This window comes from Scyliorhinus canicula, chromosome 17, assembly GCF_902713615.1.
Source record: "Scyliorhinus canicula chromosome 17, sScyCan1.1, whole genome shotgun sequence".
Classification (NCBI taxonomy): domain Eukaryota; kingdom Metazoa; phylum Chordata; class Chondrichthyes; order Carcharhiniformes; family Scyliorhinidae; genus Scyliorhinus; species Scyliorhinus canicula.
The window spans coordinates 61,288,850-61,309,989 of NC_052162.1; the positions used below are offsets into that span (position 1 = coordinate 61,288,850).

The 21,140-nt window shown below is 41.3% G+C and overlaps 1 protein-coding gene across 2 annotated transcripts in view; it reads left to right on the top strand.

Moving 5' to 3' along the window:
* The first annotated feature begins 287 nt into the window (after window positions 1–287).
* zgc:66447 (SLAIN motif-containing protein-like) overlaps window positions 288–21,140 on the top strand; it is a 31,622-nt gene continuing 10,769 nt past the window's right edge. The window contains exons 1-3 of one of the 2 annotated variants that reach the window (XM_038775097.1): window positions 289–855; window positions 7,001–7,146; window positions 15,239–15,388. In XM_038775097.1, coding sequence (XP_038631025.1) covers window positions 386–855; window positions 7,001–7,146; window positions 15,239–15,388 — 766 coding nt within the window. In that variant the 5' untranslated portion in view covers window positions 289–385. Of the gene's footprint in view, window positions 856–7,000; window positions 7,147–15,238; window positions 15,389–21,140 lie in introns of both variants that reach the window. The other variant, XM_038775098.1, reaches the window with a different exon arrangement.

The following is a 21,140-nucleotide window of genomic DNA, read 5'->3' on the forward strand; positions in this document are numbered from 1 at the left end:
TTTCAATTTTATTATGTTATGTTATGTGATGTATTAGCAAAACACCTTCTGAATGTCCATATTCGCAACATCAACCACATTATCCTCAGCAATCTGTTGGAAGTGGGCTCATTAGTCAAACATTTTGTTTGCAGCAAGCGCAATGATTGGCTGAGGCGCGGTATTAGCGCCCGCGGTTCCTGATTGGCTGATGCCCACACATTCATTCATATTTTGAAACCACCGCCACTTTGGCGCCAAACCCAACCGGTGCGGACTGCGCAGGCGCGCCGGGTGATCTGCGCATGTCAGGGGCGGGGTTAGAGGCCGCCTTTATCTAAGATGGTGGCGAGAGCGATGCGGGCGGTTGGACAGTGAGGAGTGCGGGCGCCGCCGACTCTCATAAATGGTGGGACCGAACGCAGCCGAGCCCGAGGGGGGTACCGAGACCGGGCCACCCGTCGGCTCAGGATGCGCTACCGCTATCGTCACGCCGCTGCCCGATGCCGACAAGGAGGTGAAAAAGCTGCAGAATTTGGTCAAGAAGCTGGAGCTACAGAATGAGCAGCTGCGGTGTCGGAGCGGCCGCGGGGGAAAGGGGCTCGGCGGCAGCGGCGGGCCCCCTCCTCCGGCCAACGGGGCCCTGAGCGAGCGTGCGGGCGACATCCTGGATGTGGAGCTGAGCCCCGGTCACCCGCTGCTGACCGACTGCGAGGCATTGCTGAACAGCTGGACGGCGGAGATACCGAGCAGCCTGCTCCCGGGCGGCCCCAGGTGCTGCCCGGAGGCGAGGGAAGAACAGCCGCCGCTTGCTTACTTGGAGGAGGATGTCCTGGAGCTGGAGCCGGACCTGGGTACCGTGGAGGAGGACAGCTGGTAGGTGCTGTCCATACATTACTGCATGGGTTGCACTAACCAGTCTGTACTCTCACTACTACTTTCCCGACATTTTCAACAGTCCTATAAAATCCCAATTGTCCAAATGTTTAATGTTTTAGGTCATTTCTGCCGAATACATCCTCGAAAGTTCCAATCGCAGCGATCAAATATTTGGAGTTGCCTCTGATCATTTCACTTTTAAACGTCCCACATAATCTTCCTATTAAGCAACTAGAGAATAGCGTGTTCCATTCTGCACTATGGTTTAATCCGGTTGGAGATCTTGACGTTTCATTTCATAGAAAGCGTAAGTTGGTCTTTATGAGGCAAAATGTTTTAATTCTGAAGTATTGGCGGGAAAGTCGTCCTCCTTGCGGTGTTAACTTTATTGGTGGTAGTTTCCAGTTCATGAATTACGCTCAAGTATAACAATGTGGAAGAAGTTTGGCGAATAAGTCAATTGGGCAATCGATCAAAACGAAAGCGAGTTCTCTCCCCCCCCCCCCCCCTTATGATGTTGGAGATGTACTTGCTAAAATGTTGGCGAGACTGTTAATTCAACTTGACTAAAGTGGGGATTTAGAACTAAAATTTAAATTAGGATGATACTAATTGACAAGTAGTTGCTTGAGTGCAGCAGCTTGTATTTCCATAATGTTTGCAAAGTAACATGAGTGACATGGAGACACTGAAACAAGTGACTAAAAGCATCGTATAAGAGTATCTTAAAGGGAGGGAGATATGCAGCATGTATCGGGAGGAATTTCCATAGACTATGATGTTCTTTGGAAATGTAGTGATCATAGTAGCCAATTTGTTCAAGGGGTCCAGAAAAAGCTGTACAAATTATCTGATTTATTTTCTGATGGTAGTTAATGGATCAATCTTGAACAAGGCACGAGGATGAACTTTTCTGAATAACCTGATGTTGGCTCCTGTTCACATGTAAGTGGACATTCCAGAGGGAAATGGGGAGCAGAATGATTGGTGATTGTTAGCGTGCATGAAGTTCAAGGTTGCAGGTTGGGTGAGCTGGCAATCCAGAGCGACAGTGTGGGTTAAGGAGGAGGTTGATGTGAAGTTGTCCCACAGTCATGTTGGGTGGAAATGGTGTGTGAAGGCTAGGACAGTTGACATTGGTGCTTTAAAGGGAGTTGGAATGAGTGTCTTGGTAGAACGTTGAACTGTCGTTGAGGCCAGTCTGCTTTTAGTACAAAATATTTTTTTTTCTAATGGTTTGCCCTTCAGTTGGTTGCTCTATTATTCAGATGTAGTCCAGAAAATTATAGCTGCAAAATTGTGCTTTTTGGGGGAAGGTGAAGTGATGAAGGTAATTGGGAGGACATAAAAGACAAAAACTAAATTAAATGTTTTCCAATAGAATGAAAGTTTACTGTAAGAGTTAATCCACCAATTGTAGTTGGGTGGCAGCGGTTAGCATTTATTTCCAATTCCAGTTATGAGTATGAAATCTAGGTTGTGTTTCATGCAATAATGAAGAAGTAATAGCCGAGATCTTCCAAAAGCAAAATGGCAAATGTTAAGTCATTTATCTCTATTGCATGCAAAAACCTGAAGCAGCCTCGACACATGCACATGTAACACTGAGCTGGAAAGTTTAACATTCCATTGGGCAGAATTGCACTGCCCATGCCCCTCTGAGAGTGTCCCTAACACTGATCTTTGTATCAGGGTAGGTAGTAGTATTGTCACTGGACGAGTAATCCAGAGACCCATAGTAATCCAGGGTAATGCTCTTGGGACCTGGGTTCGAAATCCGCCTTGGCAAATGGTAACATTTGAATTCAATTTTTTTTAATAAATATTTTTATTCTCCTCCTTTTTCACAATTTTTCTCCCGAATTTACACCCAACAACAATCAATAACCAACAACAAATATCTCAAACCCCATAACAGTAACAACGATCCTAGACATCAGCCCGCATGTTAACATAAACAAATCACAAAGGAAAAAAAAGAATCGGGGATTAACCATCTTCAACATACACAGCCCCCCCCCCAACTAATGTTCGATGTTATCCAGTTCTTGAAAGTGCATAATAAATGGTGTCCATGACTTGTAGAACCCCTCCGAGCTTCCCCTCAGTTCGAATGTAACCTTCTCAAGGGTCAAGTATTCCAACAGGTCCCCTCGCCACGCCAGGGCACAGGGTGGAGAGGCCGCTCTCCATTTGAATTCAATTTTAAAGAAAAATCTGGAATTAAATTCTAATGATGACCTTGAAACCATTGTTGTAAAATCCCATCTGGTCACGAATGTCCTTTAGAGAAGGAAATCTGTCATCCTTACCTGGTCTATCCTACATGTGATTTCAAATCCATAGCAATGTGGTTGACTCTTAAATGCCCTCTGAGGTGAGGGCTATAAATGCTGCTCTGCGATGCTCACAACCCATGAATGGGGAAGAAAAGACACTTGAGTTTAATGCCTGGAGGTTGCTCAGAAATTTAATGCAGGATACTCTCGCTGTTAATCGTAAGCATAGGACGTACATTGACAAGTTACTATTTCTGTTGTTAAAAGGTTTTCTTTTTAGAGGGATGGTTGAGCATTGTCTGGAGTGGGTGGGGGGGGGGGGGAAGAGAGAAGAGTTGAACATAATCTGGAGCGGGGTTGAACATCGTTCGGGATGTCTTGTAGAGGTTGAGCACTGTTGGGAATGTAGGAATAGGGGACGGGTACTTAACAGAGTTCTGTTTAAAAGCAGTGAAATTCAAGGAATGGAAGACTGATCTCCGGGGCATGTTTTCAGTTCATGACTACAAAGGGGCCTGGGTTCGCTGCAGTTGTGCTTTGATTGGCCTCCCGATTCAGTTCTGGAATTATGCTGGAGCCAGGACAGTCCAAAAGTGCCACCATAGAAAGATACACTCCTGATCACTTACTTGAAGACCTCGGCCAATGTGGTCTTCGGTGTGTGTTTTAGCTGCGATACTAAATTAAAGCTATGCATACTTATTCAAATGGAATTTAAATTTTTTAAAAAATCATTTACAATCATTTACAGGATGTGTGTGTCGCTGGCTAGGTCAGCATTTATTGCCCATCCTTAATTGCTCTTCAGAAGGTTGTGGTGAGTTGCCTTCTTGAACCGCTGCAGTCCCTGAGGTGCAGGTTAACCCGCAGTGCTGCTGGGCAGGGAGTTCCAGGAATTTAACCCAGTGACAATGAAGGCAAGGCCAGGTATCCCATCTGGTTTCATTCCTTTTTTACATGTTTTTATAGCAGTTGAATATAACTGAGTGGCGTATTAGGCCATATCAGAGAGCATTTAAGAGTCAACCATATTGCTGTGGTCATGTGTATGCCAAAGGAGCAGAGCAGGTAAGGATGGCAGATTCGGTCCCAAGATCATTACTAGTGCAGCGACAACACCACTACGCCGTCGCCTTCCTAGTAAATATTTTGCCCATTTACTTTGAAGAGCAGTGAATTCACCCAGAACCTTTTTCAACATTTGTCCAGTTCTGAAGGTGTCAAATCGGACTCTAATTATTTCTCTCTCCTCGAATGCTGCTATACCTGCTCAGATTCTCCAGTACTTTGTTTTATTTTTATTTCTCTTCCTCCGATTAATACCGTATTCCATCAACATTTAAACGGATAGCGCTAGTCAAATCAGACATGAACTGCTGAAAATGTTAAATCCTTGGAATGAAAACTTATAAATAGAAATAATCTAAAATTGGGTATTAAAGGTTTTAAGTGATGGGACTGTGACTACTTCCTTTGGCAGCTTGTTACCAATTGTCCTTGGGAATAAAGATTGTTGCTACGCTTACTTGGAAGCAAATGGGCCGGGATGTTCCAGTCCTGTACACGGTGGGAATTGTCGAGGGCAGGACAGAAAATTTGATGGACCAGCCAACAATCTGTTGACTTCGGGCTGGACTTTCCATGGCCAGTGGCTTTTCGTTTGTGTGGGTGGCTGCCTCATGCTTTCTCATTGCCAGAGGGCCGCAGTTACTTGTTTCTGTCAATTCCCAACAGTTCACCCCATATTTTGTAGACCGTGGTAAGTCTATTTCCTCCCTCCTTTGCTGTAGTGATTCCCATTCCACATTGTTGATCAAAGGTATGACAGTGGTGTATTTCTCACACTTGATTTGTGCAGCACCTTTTTGGATTGTTTCAATCTTATTTATATCTCTCACCATATAGGGATTGCAAACACAACTTGCATTATCTCCAAAGCAGATTATTGTCTTGTTGTTTCATCATTTAGTTGTTTATTGGACTCATTGTATGTTAATTGGTGACTGAGTTTACTTTTTAAGAAAAAACACTGGTGCCTGTTCATCAGAAATCTTTGTTTGTAAAGTACTTTGCAATTTCCTGGGGATATAAAAACTAGTTGATCAGGTTTGTTTTCTTTTCCTGGTACTATTCCTTTGCGGCAGTATTGTCCTGGATTTTGTGATCAGTAGGAAAGGAGCACTTGTAGATCGCTATCTGAGCTGCCCACAGTTTGTCCATGGGCTTTTGAGCATGGACAACATCCTCCACAGAATCTGGCAAATGTGAGATGGGCAAGAAACAGCGATGCTCTTCAGACAACCAGGTTGAAGAATTCTCTGTGAATTCAAGTGTCTGTGAAACCAGGACATAACACAGCACATACAAATTGGATTTAAATCATATCGAGAGCAAAATTAAGTATAGAGAAATAAAGATGTGATTGAGCGAGATGAGACCAACAAAAACAAGCTTTTAAAATCTTCAACACAATTAGATTTTTAAAGAATGAGACTCCATACTTGTCAAAAGAAACTTGCAGGGCCAGAAAGATTGACAGTAATTATGACCGATCATGCCATTAAAAATTCACTTGCACATGAATGTGCCAGTCCTAACATTTTCTGCTGTAATTAGTTGGTAAGTACCACAATGTCATGTCTTGTCCATTAATGTCACTGTTGTGTCTGTTATTATCCATCCCATGGAGAGGGAAGAATACTTAGAACATAGAACAGTACAGCACAGAACAGGCCCTTCAGCCCTCGATGTTGTGCCGAGCAGTGATCACCCTACTCAAACCCACGTATCCACCCTATACCCGTAACCCAACAAACCCCCCCCCCCCCCCTCTTAACCTTACTTTTTAGGACACTACGGGCAATTTAGCATGGCCAATCCACCTAACCCGCACATCTTTGGACTGTGGGAGGAAACCAGAGCACCCGGAGGAAACCCACGCACACACGGGGAGGACGTGCAGACTCCGCACAGACAGTGACCCAGCCTGGGACCCTGGAGCTGTGAAGCATTTATGCTAACCACCATGCTACCGTGCTGCCCAAAAGATGACAATTGACAACTTGGACCACAGTTTCTGGATTTTCTGGTTTAACTGCACTAAGTTCCTGTCAAATTTACTTCATAATCATAGCTGAGTGTTGAAGGCCTCACTTAACACAAAATCATATATTTTTTTAAGGAAACAATGAGTTTAGGTAGTGATGAAGTTAAGTGTATGTACACAATTTTATTCCAAAGATTTTAACTTTGTAATAATGTTCCGAAAAGGTCTTCTGATATAGTAAAGTAGTAGTTTCTGATCAAATGTAACTCAGATTAACTTTTGTAAAATATCCAACGGTACCGTTAACAAGTAGCTTCAATGCGCTTCAAAACCTAATGTAATGTAAGTCTTTAGCCTCCGTATGCTCTAACCTCCTTGAAACTTTTTTCCCCTCAGCTTTGGCATGAATACATATATGTAGTTTGGAATGTACACTGACCATCTATTGTATGAGCATTGTAATCTCTTAATATATTCCTGTTAACATTGCACTGTTCCAAAAAGAGTCCTTTGGCAAATTTTAAAAGCTTAAAGCACGTTGCAACTTTTCCACAATCTAGTTTAATTGTGTCACAAATTGAAATCATTTTTGAAAGTTATAGTTAATCCAATGTCAGGTCTTAATCTTTTTTGGCTGCACAATTGACAATTTAAAGTGGATTAGCAAATCAGATTATATTGGCAGAGATATCAGGATATTGGGTTTAAGACTAATTCCATGGTTATCCTCATACTTTCCTGCTGTCTGCACCTAATGCAAGTTACTCTAAAGTTGACTGGGGAAGGAGTTTTCATGATCTTTTTTTTAATGAAAAAGGTTGTATGTTTCACCAAAGAAGACAGCAGCAACAGACGCAGATCAGAAGACACAAAACCCTCTGAAATGGTGCAGACAGGTACTTGATCATCCAAGTCCAGAGACTGAAGCTGCCTGCCGCAGTCTCATATGCAGACTTGATCAAGGTACGTTGTGTGTGTGTGGATGAAATACTTTGTTCATGTACCTTTCAACAGATGATGAGTTCCATTTGTATCTTTCTAGGTGAATTTGTGGGTCTTAAAGGGGAACGTGTTGTGTTTTATTGAGACTTGTATTTAATCTCCTGAGAAGTTACAGCTGTGGCTTTATGGTTACTTGTAATTGGATGGTTGATCAAATCTAGGAGTGTGTCTGAATTGCTGTAAGATTTTACTAAATGACGATTCCCTTTTTAAGATGTTTTTGACTTCATGATTTGTAGAGCAGTGGTGTAGTGGTATTGTCACTGGACTAGTGATCCTGAGACCCATGTAGAATTTTTTTAAAAAACCTCTTGTCTCCTTCATCTTTTTTTTAAAAAAAAAGTATATATATATATGTTCTCCTTTTTCACATTTTCATCAGATTTACACCCACCAAGTAATCAAGAGAAGAAAATACAATGGCAATCCCGTGGCCAGCAATCACTTCATCCCACCCACCCCAAACACCAAAGAAATGAATCAGGAATTCACCATACCCCATACATAATCACCAATAACTTATACACTCCAACCCCCCAGCGTTCAGTGTCATCCAATTCTTGAAAATGCATAATAAACAAAGCCCATGAGTTGGAGAACCCTTCCATTCTTCCCATCAACTCGAACTTCGCTTTCTCGTGATAGGAACTCCAGATCCCCCTGCCGTGCCAGGGCACGGGGTGGCGAATCTGACCTCCACCCCAACAGGACCCACCTTCGGGCGATCTTAAAGGCAAAGGCTAAGACATCTGCCTCTGCAACCGCTTCCAACCCTGGCCGGTCCAACACACCGAATATGGCTTCAAGGGGATCTAGTTCGAGTCTTGCATGCACCACCTTTGAGATTACCCTGCAGACCTCCCTCCAATACCCTTCCAGTTTTGAACAGGACCAAAACATGAATGTGAAACATCCTCTACCCCTCAAAGAGTGCTCATCCTCGTCTTGGGTGCGCCCGATACACCACCTTGCGCACAAAGTTGAAGCAATCACCCTCCAGACCACCTTGTCTCCTTCATCTTAATTATGTAAATATCTATTCTATTTAATCACAGTTCTGGTACTGCAGCAGATATTTGCAATTCTAGATTATCTAATAATTTTTTGGCAAGTGAATTTACTTTATCTAGTCATTCTGTCTGGCATTTGATCCTTGTACAAGTTACTGTGAAACTTTTTTCAATTGTTAGTAAAAATTTAGTGACCACTGTGTATATTTAGTGGAATTCCTTGAGTGCATTGAGCCAATTCTGAAGTTTTCACATGTTAGCATTGCACCTTCTGTGGTGTCAGGAATGAATCTGCTTGCTTTGAAATTCCTGATAGCTTTTAGCAGATGTTCTTTTTATTTAAAATGAGTTTTCTTCTTCAGTTCCGTTTAATTTTTATGCTGACTAGGATGTAACTTTTTTAATTTTTTGTATACCAAGATCTAATTCCCCACACTCTTCTACAGCTCCTCATTTCTTCCCATTAGAAAATAATCTTTAGATGGGCAGGTAGTTAGATGTAAATTTTGGAACCGTTGGGAACGAATTGTGCACTGCCAAATCCCACAAACAACAAATGAGAAATTGGTAGTATTCGGGTAGTACCATAGTGTTTCTTGCCTCTGCATGAGCAGGTATAGAATAGAATAGAATAGAACAGTACAGCACAGAACAGGCCCTTCGGCCCTCGATGTTGTGCCGAGCAATGATCACCCTACTTAAACCCACGTAACCCGTATACCCGTAACCCAACAATCCCCCCCATTAAGCTTACACTACGGGCAATTTAGCATGGCCAATCCACCTAACCCGCACATCTTTGGACTGTGGGAGGAAACCGGAGCACCCGGAGGAAACCCACGCACACAAGGGGAGGAGTAGTGGTAGGGGACCTTTAATCCAACAATAATAATCTTTTATTAATGTCACAAGTAGGCTTACATTAGCACTGCAGTAAAGTTACTGTGAAAATTCCCCAGTCGTCACACTATGGTGCCTGTTCAGGTACACTGAAGGAGAATTCAGAATGTCCAATTCACCTAACAGTCTTTCAGGATTTGTGGGAAGAAACTGGAGCACCTGTAGGAAACCCAAGCAGACACTGGGAAAACGTGCAATCTCCGCACAGACAGTGACCCAAGCCAGAACCCGGGTCCCAGGCGCTGTGAAGCAACAGTGCTAACCACTGCTACCGTGCCGCCCATAACACATTATTGCACTACAGAGTCAGCCTAGTCAATGTCCTGAAGTGGAGCCTGACCCCATCATCACCTGATTTAACAGTAAGGATGCTATTAACTGCGCAAAGTTGGCAGAAACCTTCAGTTAGTGTTATGGATGCATAAAATAATTCCGACTGTGACCTTTTGGGAGTCCTGATGATTCAAAAATGAGAAGTAAGTGCACTGGCCGTGATAGAACTGTCAATGAATTAAAATTATGTATATAATAAAGTGACTACACTTTATAATGTACTCCATTGGTTGTAATGCAATTTGACACCTGGTGGTCATAAACGTGCAATTATAAATGTAAGTTTGACGTTGTCTATAGTTCCCCATTTTGCCCCTCCCATCTTTCTTGAAGAGTGAATTTGCTTGATCCAACTCTAATGACAATATGGGCTTTTTAAAGCTTTCTGGGTTGCCTACATTTTGTGTATTCTGGTCATTGAGAATCTTGAGTGGTGACAGTGCAAGCTGGAAAGGTATGGGAATGCTGTCTGCAATGTTTCAGTGCATTTTGTTTTCTGCGTTGTACAATTTGTATTTGGGGTGCTAGTGCCTACGTTTTTGTAAATGGAACATCGACAGATTATTTTAGGCTAAACACAAACCACTAATTTAGGAGTATAACCCCAGCATATGTTGCAAACATGTAAATGCATGTAAAGAATATTCAAAACAACTGGATGAGAGCAGTTTGGTCAAGTGCAGAAAATGTGTAGAAAATTTAATTTGGCATAATGTACAAAATATATTTTCAAAATTGTATATGGTATTGGGGAAAATGTAATAGTTTGTATTTCTTCACGTGGAAGGAAGAACGGCTCTGGGTCTTTGTTGGATGACCAGCTCATTAGATGTCGTTGCTAAATATGCAACTTTTATTTTTCAATTAAGCGTGGCCAATCCACTTACCCTGCACATCTTTGGGTTGTGGGGGTGAGACACATGCAGACACGGCGAGAATGTGCAAACTCCCCACGGACAGTAACCTGGGATCGAACCTAGGTCCTCATGGCAGTAAGGCAGCAGTGCTAACCACTGTGTCGCCCAAAATGTGCAACACACTTAATGAGTATTTGTATGGACATGATATTTTACTTGATTAGAGCACACAATTAAACACAAGTTAGAAACGTATGGAATATTAATTGTAAACATTGGGCTTCAGATTTTGACTAGCTTAGCTTTAAATGTTTTTTACATTGATCTTTTAATACTAACAGAAAACACGTGATATAGGTGAACCAATTAAAGCTGATGACTCAAATTTTCAAAGTACAAGCTATCGCAGCGTCACATTGCTAGTTTTCTGTAGCTCCTGTTTGGTTTAGTGATAGTACAATATAACTGAATCTTGCAGGAAACAATTGTAACGCAAGACTAAATTATGCCCTAAACTCCGATTTCCAAAAACACTGAACTAAAGGAAACAGTGATAGACAGTAGTTCTTAATAACTGAAGCTGTGATTCTTGGGTGGAAGAGATGCTAGTGCGACTCTCAATGGTAATTCTGCACATCATATGGACTGTGCAAATGTAGGCAATATGGCACCCATGACTAGAAAACTGGTACCTAGTTCTTGATATTCTCAGTGGAATTACCATCTGTTAGTATTTCTGCATACACCTTTGGTTTGCTTGGGTACATTTAACAAGGATTTGTGTCATTGTAGAACAAGTCTCCAGCATTTAATATTCTATGTTATTGACTCCTCTTTTGTCAGAAAATTTGGAGCAAGAAGGATTGCAGATAAATGTTTTCCATATATTTTCTCCTCTCCCCACTGACCAAATGAATGAACATAGAACAGTACAGCACAGAACAGGCCCTTCGGCCCTCAATGTTGCGGAGCATTGTCTGAAACCAAGATCAAGCTATCCCACTCCCTGTCATTCTGGTGTGCTCCATGTGCCTATCCAATAACTGCTTGAAAATTCCTAAAGTGTCCGACTCCGCTATCACAGCAGGCAGTCCATTCCATCCCCTAACCACTCTGAGTAAAGAACCTACCTCGGATATCCCTCCTGTATCTCCCACCCTGAATCTTATAGTTATGCCCCCTTGTAACAGCTACATCCACCCGAGGAAATAGTCTCTGAACGTCCACTCTATCTATCCCCCTCATCATCTTATAAACCTCCTCCGCTCCAAAGAGAAAAGCCCTAGCTCCCTCAACCTTTCCTCATAAGACCTATCCTGCAAACCAGGCAGCATCCTGGTAAATCTCCTTTTCACCCTTTCCAATGCTTCCACATCCTTCCTATAATGAGGTGACCAGAACTGCACACAATACTCCAGATGTGGTCTCACCAGGGTCATGTATAGTTGCAGCCTAACCCCGTGGCTCTTAAACTCAAGCCCTTTGTTAATAAACACTAACGCACTATAAGAATCCTTCCGATTACTAAAACACTAATTTATAATTTAAATATATAGCTTTTTCAAAAAACGGTCACTTAATATATTATTTTTAAATCACCTGGCAGAGGAATGGAACTGTTTACTAGGCTTCCTGAACATTGGCATTGCATATCTGATGTAATCGGTGCAGATTAAATTTCATATTACTCGCCTCAAGTCACGGGATATTGATGGAAGTTGGTCCCAAAGTAAAGGTGGTCTGTTTTGTTTGGAAGGAAATAGTGTTTGCTCTTAATTGGCCACTTGAGGGTTTGGCCATTTTGCCTCTTTAAAGCATATTTTCAGAACATCTAATTAGACATGAAGTACTGTGTACTTTTTTGGCCTCTGTACCTAATGGATTATGCATTTAGATGAGATGCAAAAATTATTCATGAGACTGATTTCTAGAACGAGAGATTGTGAAATGGGCCTATACTTTTAAGTTTGCAAAAATAAAAAAAATCTCACTGATAAGGATTCTGATGAAGCTTAACAAGTTTTATGCTTGGAGGCTGTGACCCCACTGCCCCCCCCCCCCCCCCCCCCCAACCTTGCAGGTGAGCCTAGAACTGGGGATCATAGGGTTGATCATTTAGGACTGATCAGATTTCTGTTCGTTCTGGGGTTGATGAGATTGATAGATTCTTGAAATCACATGTATTCATTTTGGCAACAGTCTTATTCCCAAAGCCTGTTCTTGCCTCTGCTTCTTGTAACTCTGATTGGCTTCAAGTGCTAAACTACCTGATGCTTAGCCAGCTACTTGAACAACTTCTAAGAGAAGCAAAATATTGCTATAAATCGAAAATAAAAGCAGAGAATGTTGGAAATACTCAGGCCAGGCAGCATCTGTTGAACAAGGAAGAATTAACTTTCGCGTCGATGACTTGATCTGAACAGTTAATTGTTAACTCTCCACAAATGCGCTACCTGACCTGTGTATTTCCAGCACTTTCTGTTCATACTGAGCTTTTTTCATTTTCAGGAACCCAAATCTTATGAGGGGGCAGCTGTGAGTTGACACAAGTAAAATAAAGTTGAAAGTGAAGCTTAAAAATTGTAGAGCCCCAACTTTCTGATGGAAAAAGTGCCTGAATGCATAAAAGTTCTGGAGGATATCTTCCATGAGCTACAAACAAACTTTTTGGTTGATCATAGAGTGAGCTTTTGTTATCCTTTGTTTGCCATCAAATTGTTGCTTGAAATGGAAAGTTGCTAAGAAATAGAAATGCTCCTCAACTGGAAGGGATATCAATCACCCAAAGACTGAGAAGAGTACAAAAATATTATTTGAACATGAAAAGAAGTATTGGTTAACTATTCGGGAGTAATATATTGAGAGCATAGGGTTTTAATTAAATCGTTTTGATGGTGTGCAAGAGTACCTGTGGCCTTGTTGGTATATTTGGAGACATTTTTGTTTCATACATATTTTTCCTTGCACCACTTTACAGGAAATGTTCCCAAGCAATACTGTTAAATTCTGTGAAAGTGCTTTAGTAGCAAGGGGTGGGTTTCAGATTGCTGACATAAAACCATAAACAGTAATTTCTCTTGTGTGGGTAGATTTTTTGGGGGAAAAACCCTCTAGCTGAATTATAAATTGCGCAGCTTCCTGTATTGGTTTAAATGGGCGGATTAATTCCATATTGAAGCTTTTGAGATCAAATTTCACATTGTGTGTACATTTATGCTTGGATGGCACAGTGGTTAACACTGCTGCATCACGGCACCGGGGACCTTGTTTCAATTCCAACCTCTGGTGACTCTGTGGAGTTTGCATGTTCTCCCCGTCTGCATGGGTTTTCTCTGGGTGCTCTGGTTTCCTCCCACAGTCCAAAGATTTGCAGCTTAGGTGGATTGGCCATGGTAGATTGCCCCTGACGTGTCCTACGGTTAGGTAGGATTATGGAGATTGGGCCTCGGGTTGGTGCCGTCTCAATGGTCTGAATGGCCTCCTGCACTGTAGGGATTTTATGATTTAGAAGACTTGTGTGATAATATGAAGTGTCTATACGGTAGTAATTCAACACTAAGAGAGTTGACCGGTCTATTGTTCTGGTGCAAGAAAGATTAATTTAGGACCACTGAGTAATGCAGAAAAAGTTGTCTTTGCTTTGCTGCACACCTCAACTCTCAGTTCCCAACTGCTTATATGTTGTCAAAATACTTCTTCAGTGTTGGCTCTTGGATGATTTATAACATTTAATGTTTGAACACAACCTATGTATTTTGATACATAGGCAATGGTGTACACTTGGTTTAAATACAAATAAAGTTAACTTCTTTAAATAAAGGAAAACTTGCACCTTGTTAAATCTTTCATAAATACTAAGTGTTTTCATTACTTTTGCAGCTGTGTCCATCATAGAGGTGAATGTAACATATTTTGTGCGTCTACAGTAGCTGTGACCAATTAATTTATTATCGTTGTTGACTTGAAGGAATACTGTTGGCCTGGATGTCAGGAGGACTACCTGGCTCTAAAGGATTTTTAATGTCCACTTGTGCAATCAAATGGAGCATTGTTTCCCCATGTTGCACCAGTCATTTTAGATTTTTAAAATTCAATCATGGGATGTGGGCGTCACTGGCTAGGCCAGCATTTCTTGTCCATCCCTATTTGCCTTTTGAAGAGTTTGGGGTTAGCTTAGCTGCAGCCTTGAACTCCGCAGTTCAGGTCGTGCAGACATACTAAAGCTACTGCTGGGGAGGTATTTCCAGGATTTTGATCCAACGACAGTGCAGAAATGACAATATATTTCAAGTCAGGATGGTGATGACTTGGAGGGGAACTCCAGGTGGTGGTATTCCCAGGTATCTGCTGCCCATGACCTAGATAGCAATGATCATGGGTTTGGAAGTACTGTCGAAGGAGCCTTGGGTGAGTTCCTGCAGTGCATCTTGTAGATGGTGCACACTGCTGCCACCAGTGGTGGTGGGAGTGAATATTTGAATGGGGAACAATTATTCCATTAAATCTTGGGAGTGGGATTTGAGCTGGCAATCGTTTAGCGGTGCTACCATTTAAGCCAATCTGAATTGTCACCAATATATATGGATGATACATTTCCAGTGGTGCATGGGGTACAGCTTCTAAGAAGTATGTTACCTGGTGTGATAGATTTTGTTCCATTGCTTCACCATTTTCATTGAGTGATGATCTGGTGGGAGTTAATCCACCTCTTTCTAACAATCCATTTTTCTCAGCATCTTGTAAGTTGGCAGTAAACGGCAAATGCTAGATTTTTCATCCAAACATAGCTTGCCATGCCAATCATGAATTGACTCCGCATAAGAGGCAGCCTGAGTGTCTCCACACTAACCTAAAAGTAGATCTGGTTACTTTTTGAAGTGCAGTGTCGTTGCAACCTTCATGCCTGTTGCATTTGTGTCTAATTGTGCATGCATTTTTGATTTTCCATTCTAGCCAACAGATGGAGAAACATCTATTGCACCCCGTTTTCTTCAGCCTGTGCTTATAACTCCAATACAGATGTCACTTCGTGTAGCAATCTTTTAAACTCTTCTGGTTTCCTCAAAACGTCTACTAAACCAGTACTAACCCATGGCAGTTCAGGTATGGTGCACCTGTCCATTTAATGAAGTGCAAATTTTATTAGGTATTTTAAACTGTTAACGATGCTTTTTTAAAAACTTTGTACAGACTGACGCATGTTCTGTTTGAGCTTCTTCCATGTTTCATCATGCATGATGGCTGTTGTTTGTTGCTTCGCTGCATGGCTTTCATGAAAACACAGTCTGTTAGACCCAGAACATTTGTATATATTACTTTCAAAATAGAAAATTATTCCTTTCAGAGTTTGCATAATATATTACTTCCAAAGTAGTCTTAAATTAGAAGCTAACGGTACAGATTGTAACAGAAATGGTTAGTAGTTGGAACTTTTCCTTTTAGATGTACTGGGATTCAGCTTATTTAACAACATTGCCAGACGTACATTAAGTGGAATGCATTTCAGTCAAAATAGCTATATACAAAGTTTTATCAATTTCGTGGCCAGTTCCTCCATAAGGAGAATTATTTCTAAATTGAAAATGATTGTGGAAACCCAATACTTGTATATCTGATGCATTTATTAATTTTCTCGTCCTTCCAAAAGATTCTTAGATGTAAATGTTAATTTGCAAGAGAAAATTGTTTCCCATTGTTCCCTTGGAACAATGGTTGGCAAGGTGGTTTGACCTGTACACTTTAAACTATCTTCACTTAGAAGCTCTTTAAATGCAGGACTTGTGTTGCAGAAGTTATTTTCTCACCTTTCCTGAAGGCGCTAACTCATATATTAAGAGTATAGTTCCATGGCTGTCCTCCAGTGCCTCGTTCAACTGACTATTTGTTCAGTGTTGTGAATCTCCGAAATGCTGTATGACCATTGGGAGGTATTATTTCTGAACCTTATCCTGTCCTCACCAACATGTATGTCGACATGTAGTTTCTAGCAGAGAATGTAGGCTAATGAACAAGAACAGAATCCCTGACTTATTACTAATGCAAATTACCGGTATGCTGTTTCCATCGCTATTCTGCTGTGCAATGAACAAAATGTCAATTTCCAGAATTAAAATTAAATGTTGGGCTTTTGTGGTTGGAGTAATTCAGTGCTCAAGCATATAATGCACTGAACTATTGAGAACACAATGGATAGCTATTGTATCAAAATTAGACATTGGATTTAAAAGTGGCAACAAGCTGTGTGATATTTTTGTTATTTTAATTCTAGAATGCTTGCTCGCATTCAATGGCCAATGCATTAAAGCAAATTGTTGAGTTATGTTTGAAGGGTTAATCAAAAATATGTTCAAGGATGGCTGGTGAAGGAAGCAAAAAAAAGTCTTGTAAAATTGCTATGTCTATATATTGTGTATTATCGTATGTTTGTATGGAACGATCTGTATAGACTGAATGCAGAACAATACTTTTCACAGTACCTCAGTACACGTTACAATAAATCCAATCCAATAGGGCTGCTCTTGGGGTGGAATTAAGAGGTGTGCGTGGATGTCATGTATGATCTCTTTACTTTTGTGTAATTAATGAACAAGTGCTTTAAGATTGCACTTTTACGACAGAATTAGTCTTGAAACTAACAGTGAGTGGACAGGATCATGGTTCTATGTTGCTATGTGAAGAAGAAGAATTGACAATATCTCACCTCGTATATAAATAACCTTTATTTTAAAAGCTTCCCTCCCCAACTGAGATTTTTGAACTGTCTTGATTCTATTGATTCTAATGTACAGGAGAGTTTAAAGAATGAGAACTTTCAACATTTGATTTTGTGGTACTCTTGCTTGTAGTATGGTCCTACAGTCAAGGTCATCATTAATATGTCAATGCATTCCTTCTTCTATGAACCTCAGTGGGAAAAATCTACATAACTCAACCCAGCATAATCTTTGTCCAACTTTCAAAAGTTTTTTTAAAAATAGCAGCCAATAATTCCTGCTATTTGAGGTTAGGGCCAAGTGTACCAGTGCCACATGTGGCTCTTTTAACATCTTGGTGGCTCCCAAATTAAAATGGAAAAAAAATGAAGTCAAGAAAAGTGAGAGCGGTGTTTTTATTGTGGGATAATAGACTAATCATTTTGCTGCACATTTAAACCTGAATGAGTGGTGTAGCTAGTTATAGTTGATTCTCAAGGAACAGATTTTATGGTTGGGGCCATTAATTGGTTTTGCTACAGCTGAGGTTATAAATTCTTTTGAATGTATAGTAGCATTTTTAATATATTGGGAGTCAGTTGCCAAAATAATTGTCATAATTCTACACACCTTTGGTTAAAATTAATTATAAACTTCACTGATTAAAAATTAGTTTAATGGGTATGATGATTCAGAGGTGGAACGATTTTAATTTTTTTCTGCAGATACATAATTCAGTTATTCATTCTGCCACACACACTTGTCAAACTGCAAATATTTAATTTTTTAAATGCCAAATTTTTGATTTGTGGCTCTCCAGCTTAAAGGGGGCTACTTGACTAAGATTTATGTCCTCAATTTCTCCTGAAGTTACTGACTTTTATAAAAATTGTTTTCTGGTGTCAGGAACCCTCCAATAACTACAGTAACCGTATCAAAGTTGTAGCTCTGTTGTTAACATTCTTTTTGCCGCACGTGATTCGGGGAGGAAAAAAGGTACACATTGCTTGAAAGGAAAGAAATTATTTATTTTAAAGCACCTGGATTAAAATATAGTAACTAAACAAGTCATTCATTAGCAACATAAGCCAAACATTGGGTCACAGGCAGGCAGAAGATTTTCAAAGGTAATCATAGAATTTACAGTGCAGAAGGAGGCCATTCGGCCCATCGGCCCTTGGAAAGAGCACCCTACTTAAGTCCACGCCTCCACCCTATCCCAGTAACCTCACCAAACCGTTTGGACACTTAAGGGGCAATTTAGCATGGCCAATCCAGCTAACCCGCATATCTTCGGACTGTGGGAGGAAACCGGAGAACCCTGAGGAAACCCACGCAGACACGGGGAGAAAGTGCACATTCCACACTTGAGGCTGGAATTGAACCCGGGTCCCTGGAGCTGTAAGGCAGCAGTGCTAACCACAAGCAGTGCCAACCACTGTGCCACCGTGCTGCGCAAATGTAATGTTACCATTGGCCATGCTCCGTCAGGAATACCAATGGTAACAAATTCTGCTCACCTATCTTAAACATGCATATATCTAAATTACTAGTTTCAATCATTCTAAATAGTTACTAACAGTTCCCTGTAATAACATTCTTAAACATTGTGCTTTGCTTGCATTTACTGGAAATTTGGGCTATTCCACTTTTGGTTAGTGATCCATGTTCCTTTTGAGTTTGAAGTTCATTAGAGGCAGCGTCTAAAAGCTGGTTCATGTTCTAAACTGTTACCATTCTGCTATGGAAATATTGGTCACCGGCTAGAAGCCTAGAACAATTGTGTAAGCCAAGTACGCAATAATGCTGTGAAAGAATAGACTTTGTGAAAATTCTGAGATTCTCCCTAACATCACTGTGGGTATATCTGCACCACGTGGACTGCAGTAGTTCAAGTGGGTGGCTGTCCACCACCTTTCCAAGGGAAGCTGGGTATTCGACAACAAATGCTGGCATTTGCATAAAAGAACAATTCTTTTTTTTAAAAAGGATGAAATTGTGGTCTTCTGGATTAACAGGCAGAGGAGAACTCCATTCCATGCAGCAAGGACACTGGTTAATAATTTATTAGTGTCACAAATAGGCTTGCATTAACACTGCAATGAAGTTACTGTGAAAATCCCCTAGTCGCCATGCTTCGGCGCCTGTTCGGGTACACTGAGGGAGAATTCAGAATGTCCAATTCACCTAACAAGCATGTCTTTCAGGACTTGTGGGAGGAAACCCACATAGACTATGAGAACGTTTAGACAGTGACACAAGCTTTGAATTAAACCCGGGTCGAGCTTCTGATCGTTTTCTGTTAATTGCCCAGCACTTCATTATGTCTTCAAACACAGCTTGCTAGTTGTGCAGTCCAGACACGCACTATGGAAGTCAGCTTTTCAATAAATTGAATGCATTTTTCAAAGCCAGATGTGTTTTGTATTGCAACGATTAATCATAATTGTGTAAAGAATTTTGAATTGCAACAGAGAACAGCATAGTACAGGCCCTTCAGCCCATAATGTTGTGCCGACCATTTATCCTAATCTACGTTCAACCTAACCTACACCCCTTCAATTTACTGCTGTCCTACAGCAGTTTTATTTACCAAGCTATTCAAGTCTGCCTTGACTTTCAAATTCCTGTCTGAAGTTGAACTTGACACTAGAGATCATCGTTCTAATGCCTCTCTCTTCATTCATGCCTCACCAGGCGGAAGGGAATCCAAGGTTTCTAATACATCAAGGTGCATAGATTTTGAGTTTATCAAATCAAAATAATTCCCAAATTGTCAATGAGGATCAGCATGTTTCAAAATGGAAACTAGCAAAGGGAAAAGTACCTGGACCTTTTTAAACTCTCATCAGTATTCACATCAAAATCACTGTCCGGTTAATGGCCACCCACTAGAGATGGAAATTGACATGGGACAGTAAACCTACTAGAAAGCTTGTCCAGGGATCCAATCCTGGAATGAAGGGCCACTTGAGGCACGATTAGTGACATATAACTGAGAACTGCGGCCATCACTGGCACAGTGATTGCCCAGGTTGCCTACAGGCAGCAATGTTTGTTTGCCACTGATAGTGGTCCTGGTGTGGAAGCCGGATAAAACCATCAGCCTGTGTGATTACAGATTGACGGGTCTCTTGGTTGGGTGGGTACCAATGCCACGTGTGGAGGACCTTTGTGAAGTTGGCTGGCGGTCACTCCTCTAAATCAGACATGAGCCACATATACCTCCAGTTGGAAATATGCAATGAATACCCACAGGGGTCTCTAAAAAATATGCCAGGCTTCCATTCGGAGTATCATCTGCCTGTGTGATCTTCCAGTGGGAATGGAAAGCATGCTCCCAAGGGCGGCTATTTACTTGGACAACATCCTAATTAGAGCCATCGACAAGGAACACCTGGATAATTTAGGGGAAGTCCTTCACCATTTCTTTGAGGCAGGCATCTCTTGTAGGATAGAAACCAAGGAATTGACAGTATGAAAACTTGAACAACCTTAAATTTAGGTAGCCAGGACCAGTCCCACCAGATGAGTCATCTCCTCTTCGTCCCTGCTGTCCAGGGGCCAAGGAGCAACACCCCCTCAGAACCAGGACGTAGATATGCACAAGACAGAAGAGTGTGTCAGACGTGGGAACTCCATGCCCCAGCCACGGGCGATGTGACGAAAAAGACCTTCACGTCAGTGGGATTTGGGTGGGGTATAATAACCCTCATGAGACCGGCACGTGGAATACAAGCTCCCCTGCTGAGGTATGGCTGGGGCTTGTTGAGACAGGCATTTAAAAGCCAGTGTGGATTGGAACCAACACTTTGGATGGTCCCGGCATTGCAGCTTTGATTTTCTTAGACGGAATAAACCTGAACGTTTATGCCTTCTTGGGACTGCTGTGGATGTTATAGTGTGCGGTTATGTTTGATTTATAATGTGTTCATGATCTTGATACAGGCAACAATTTACATTTGATACACTAAGAAATCACACCTTCGGTGGATAATAAAGCTCCCTCTACTTTACTGCTTATCTCTGTGAACCTGAGTTGCTGCTGCTTCTCTCTGAATGTTGTTTTCCTCTGATTGCTGACTGAGCTTGTCAAGATTATTAGTAGCAGTTTATTCTCTAGGCTCTTGTCCTAATAGGGTGACCATGAACGGTTCACATGG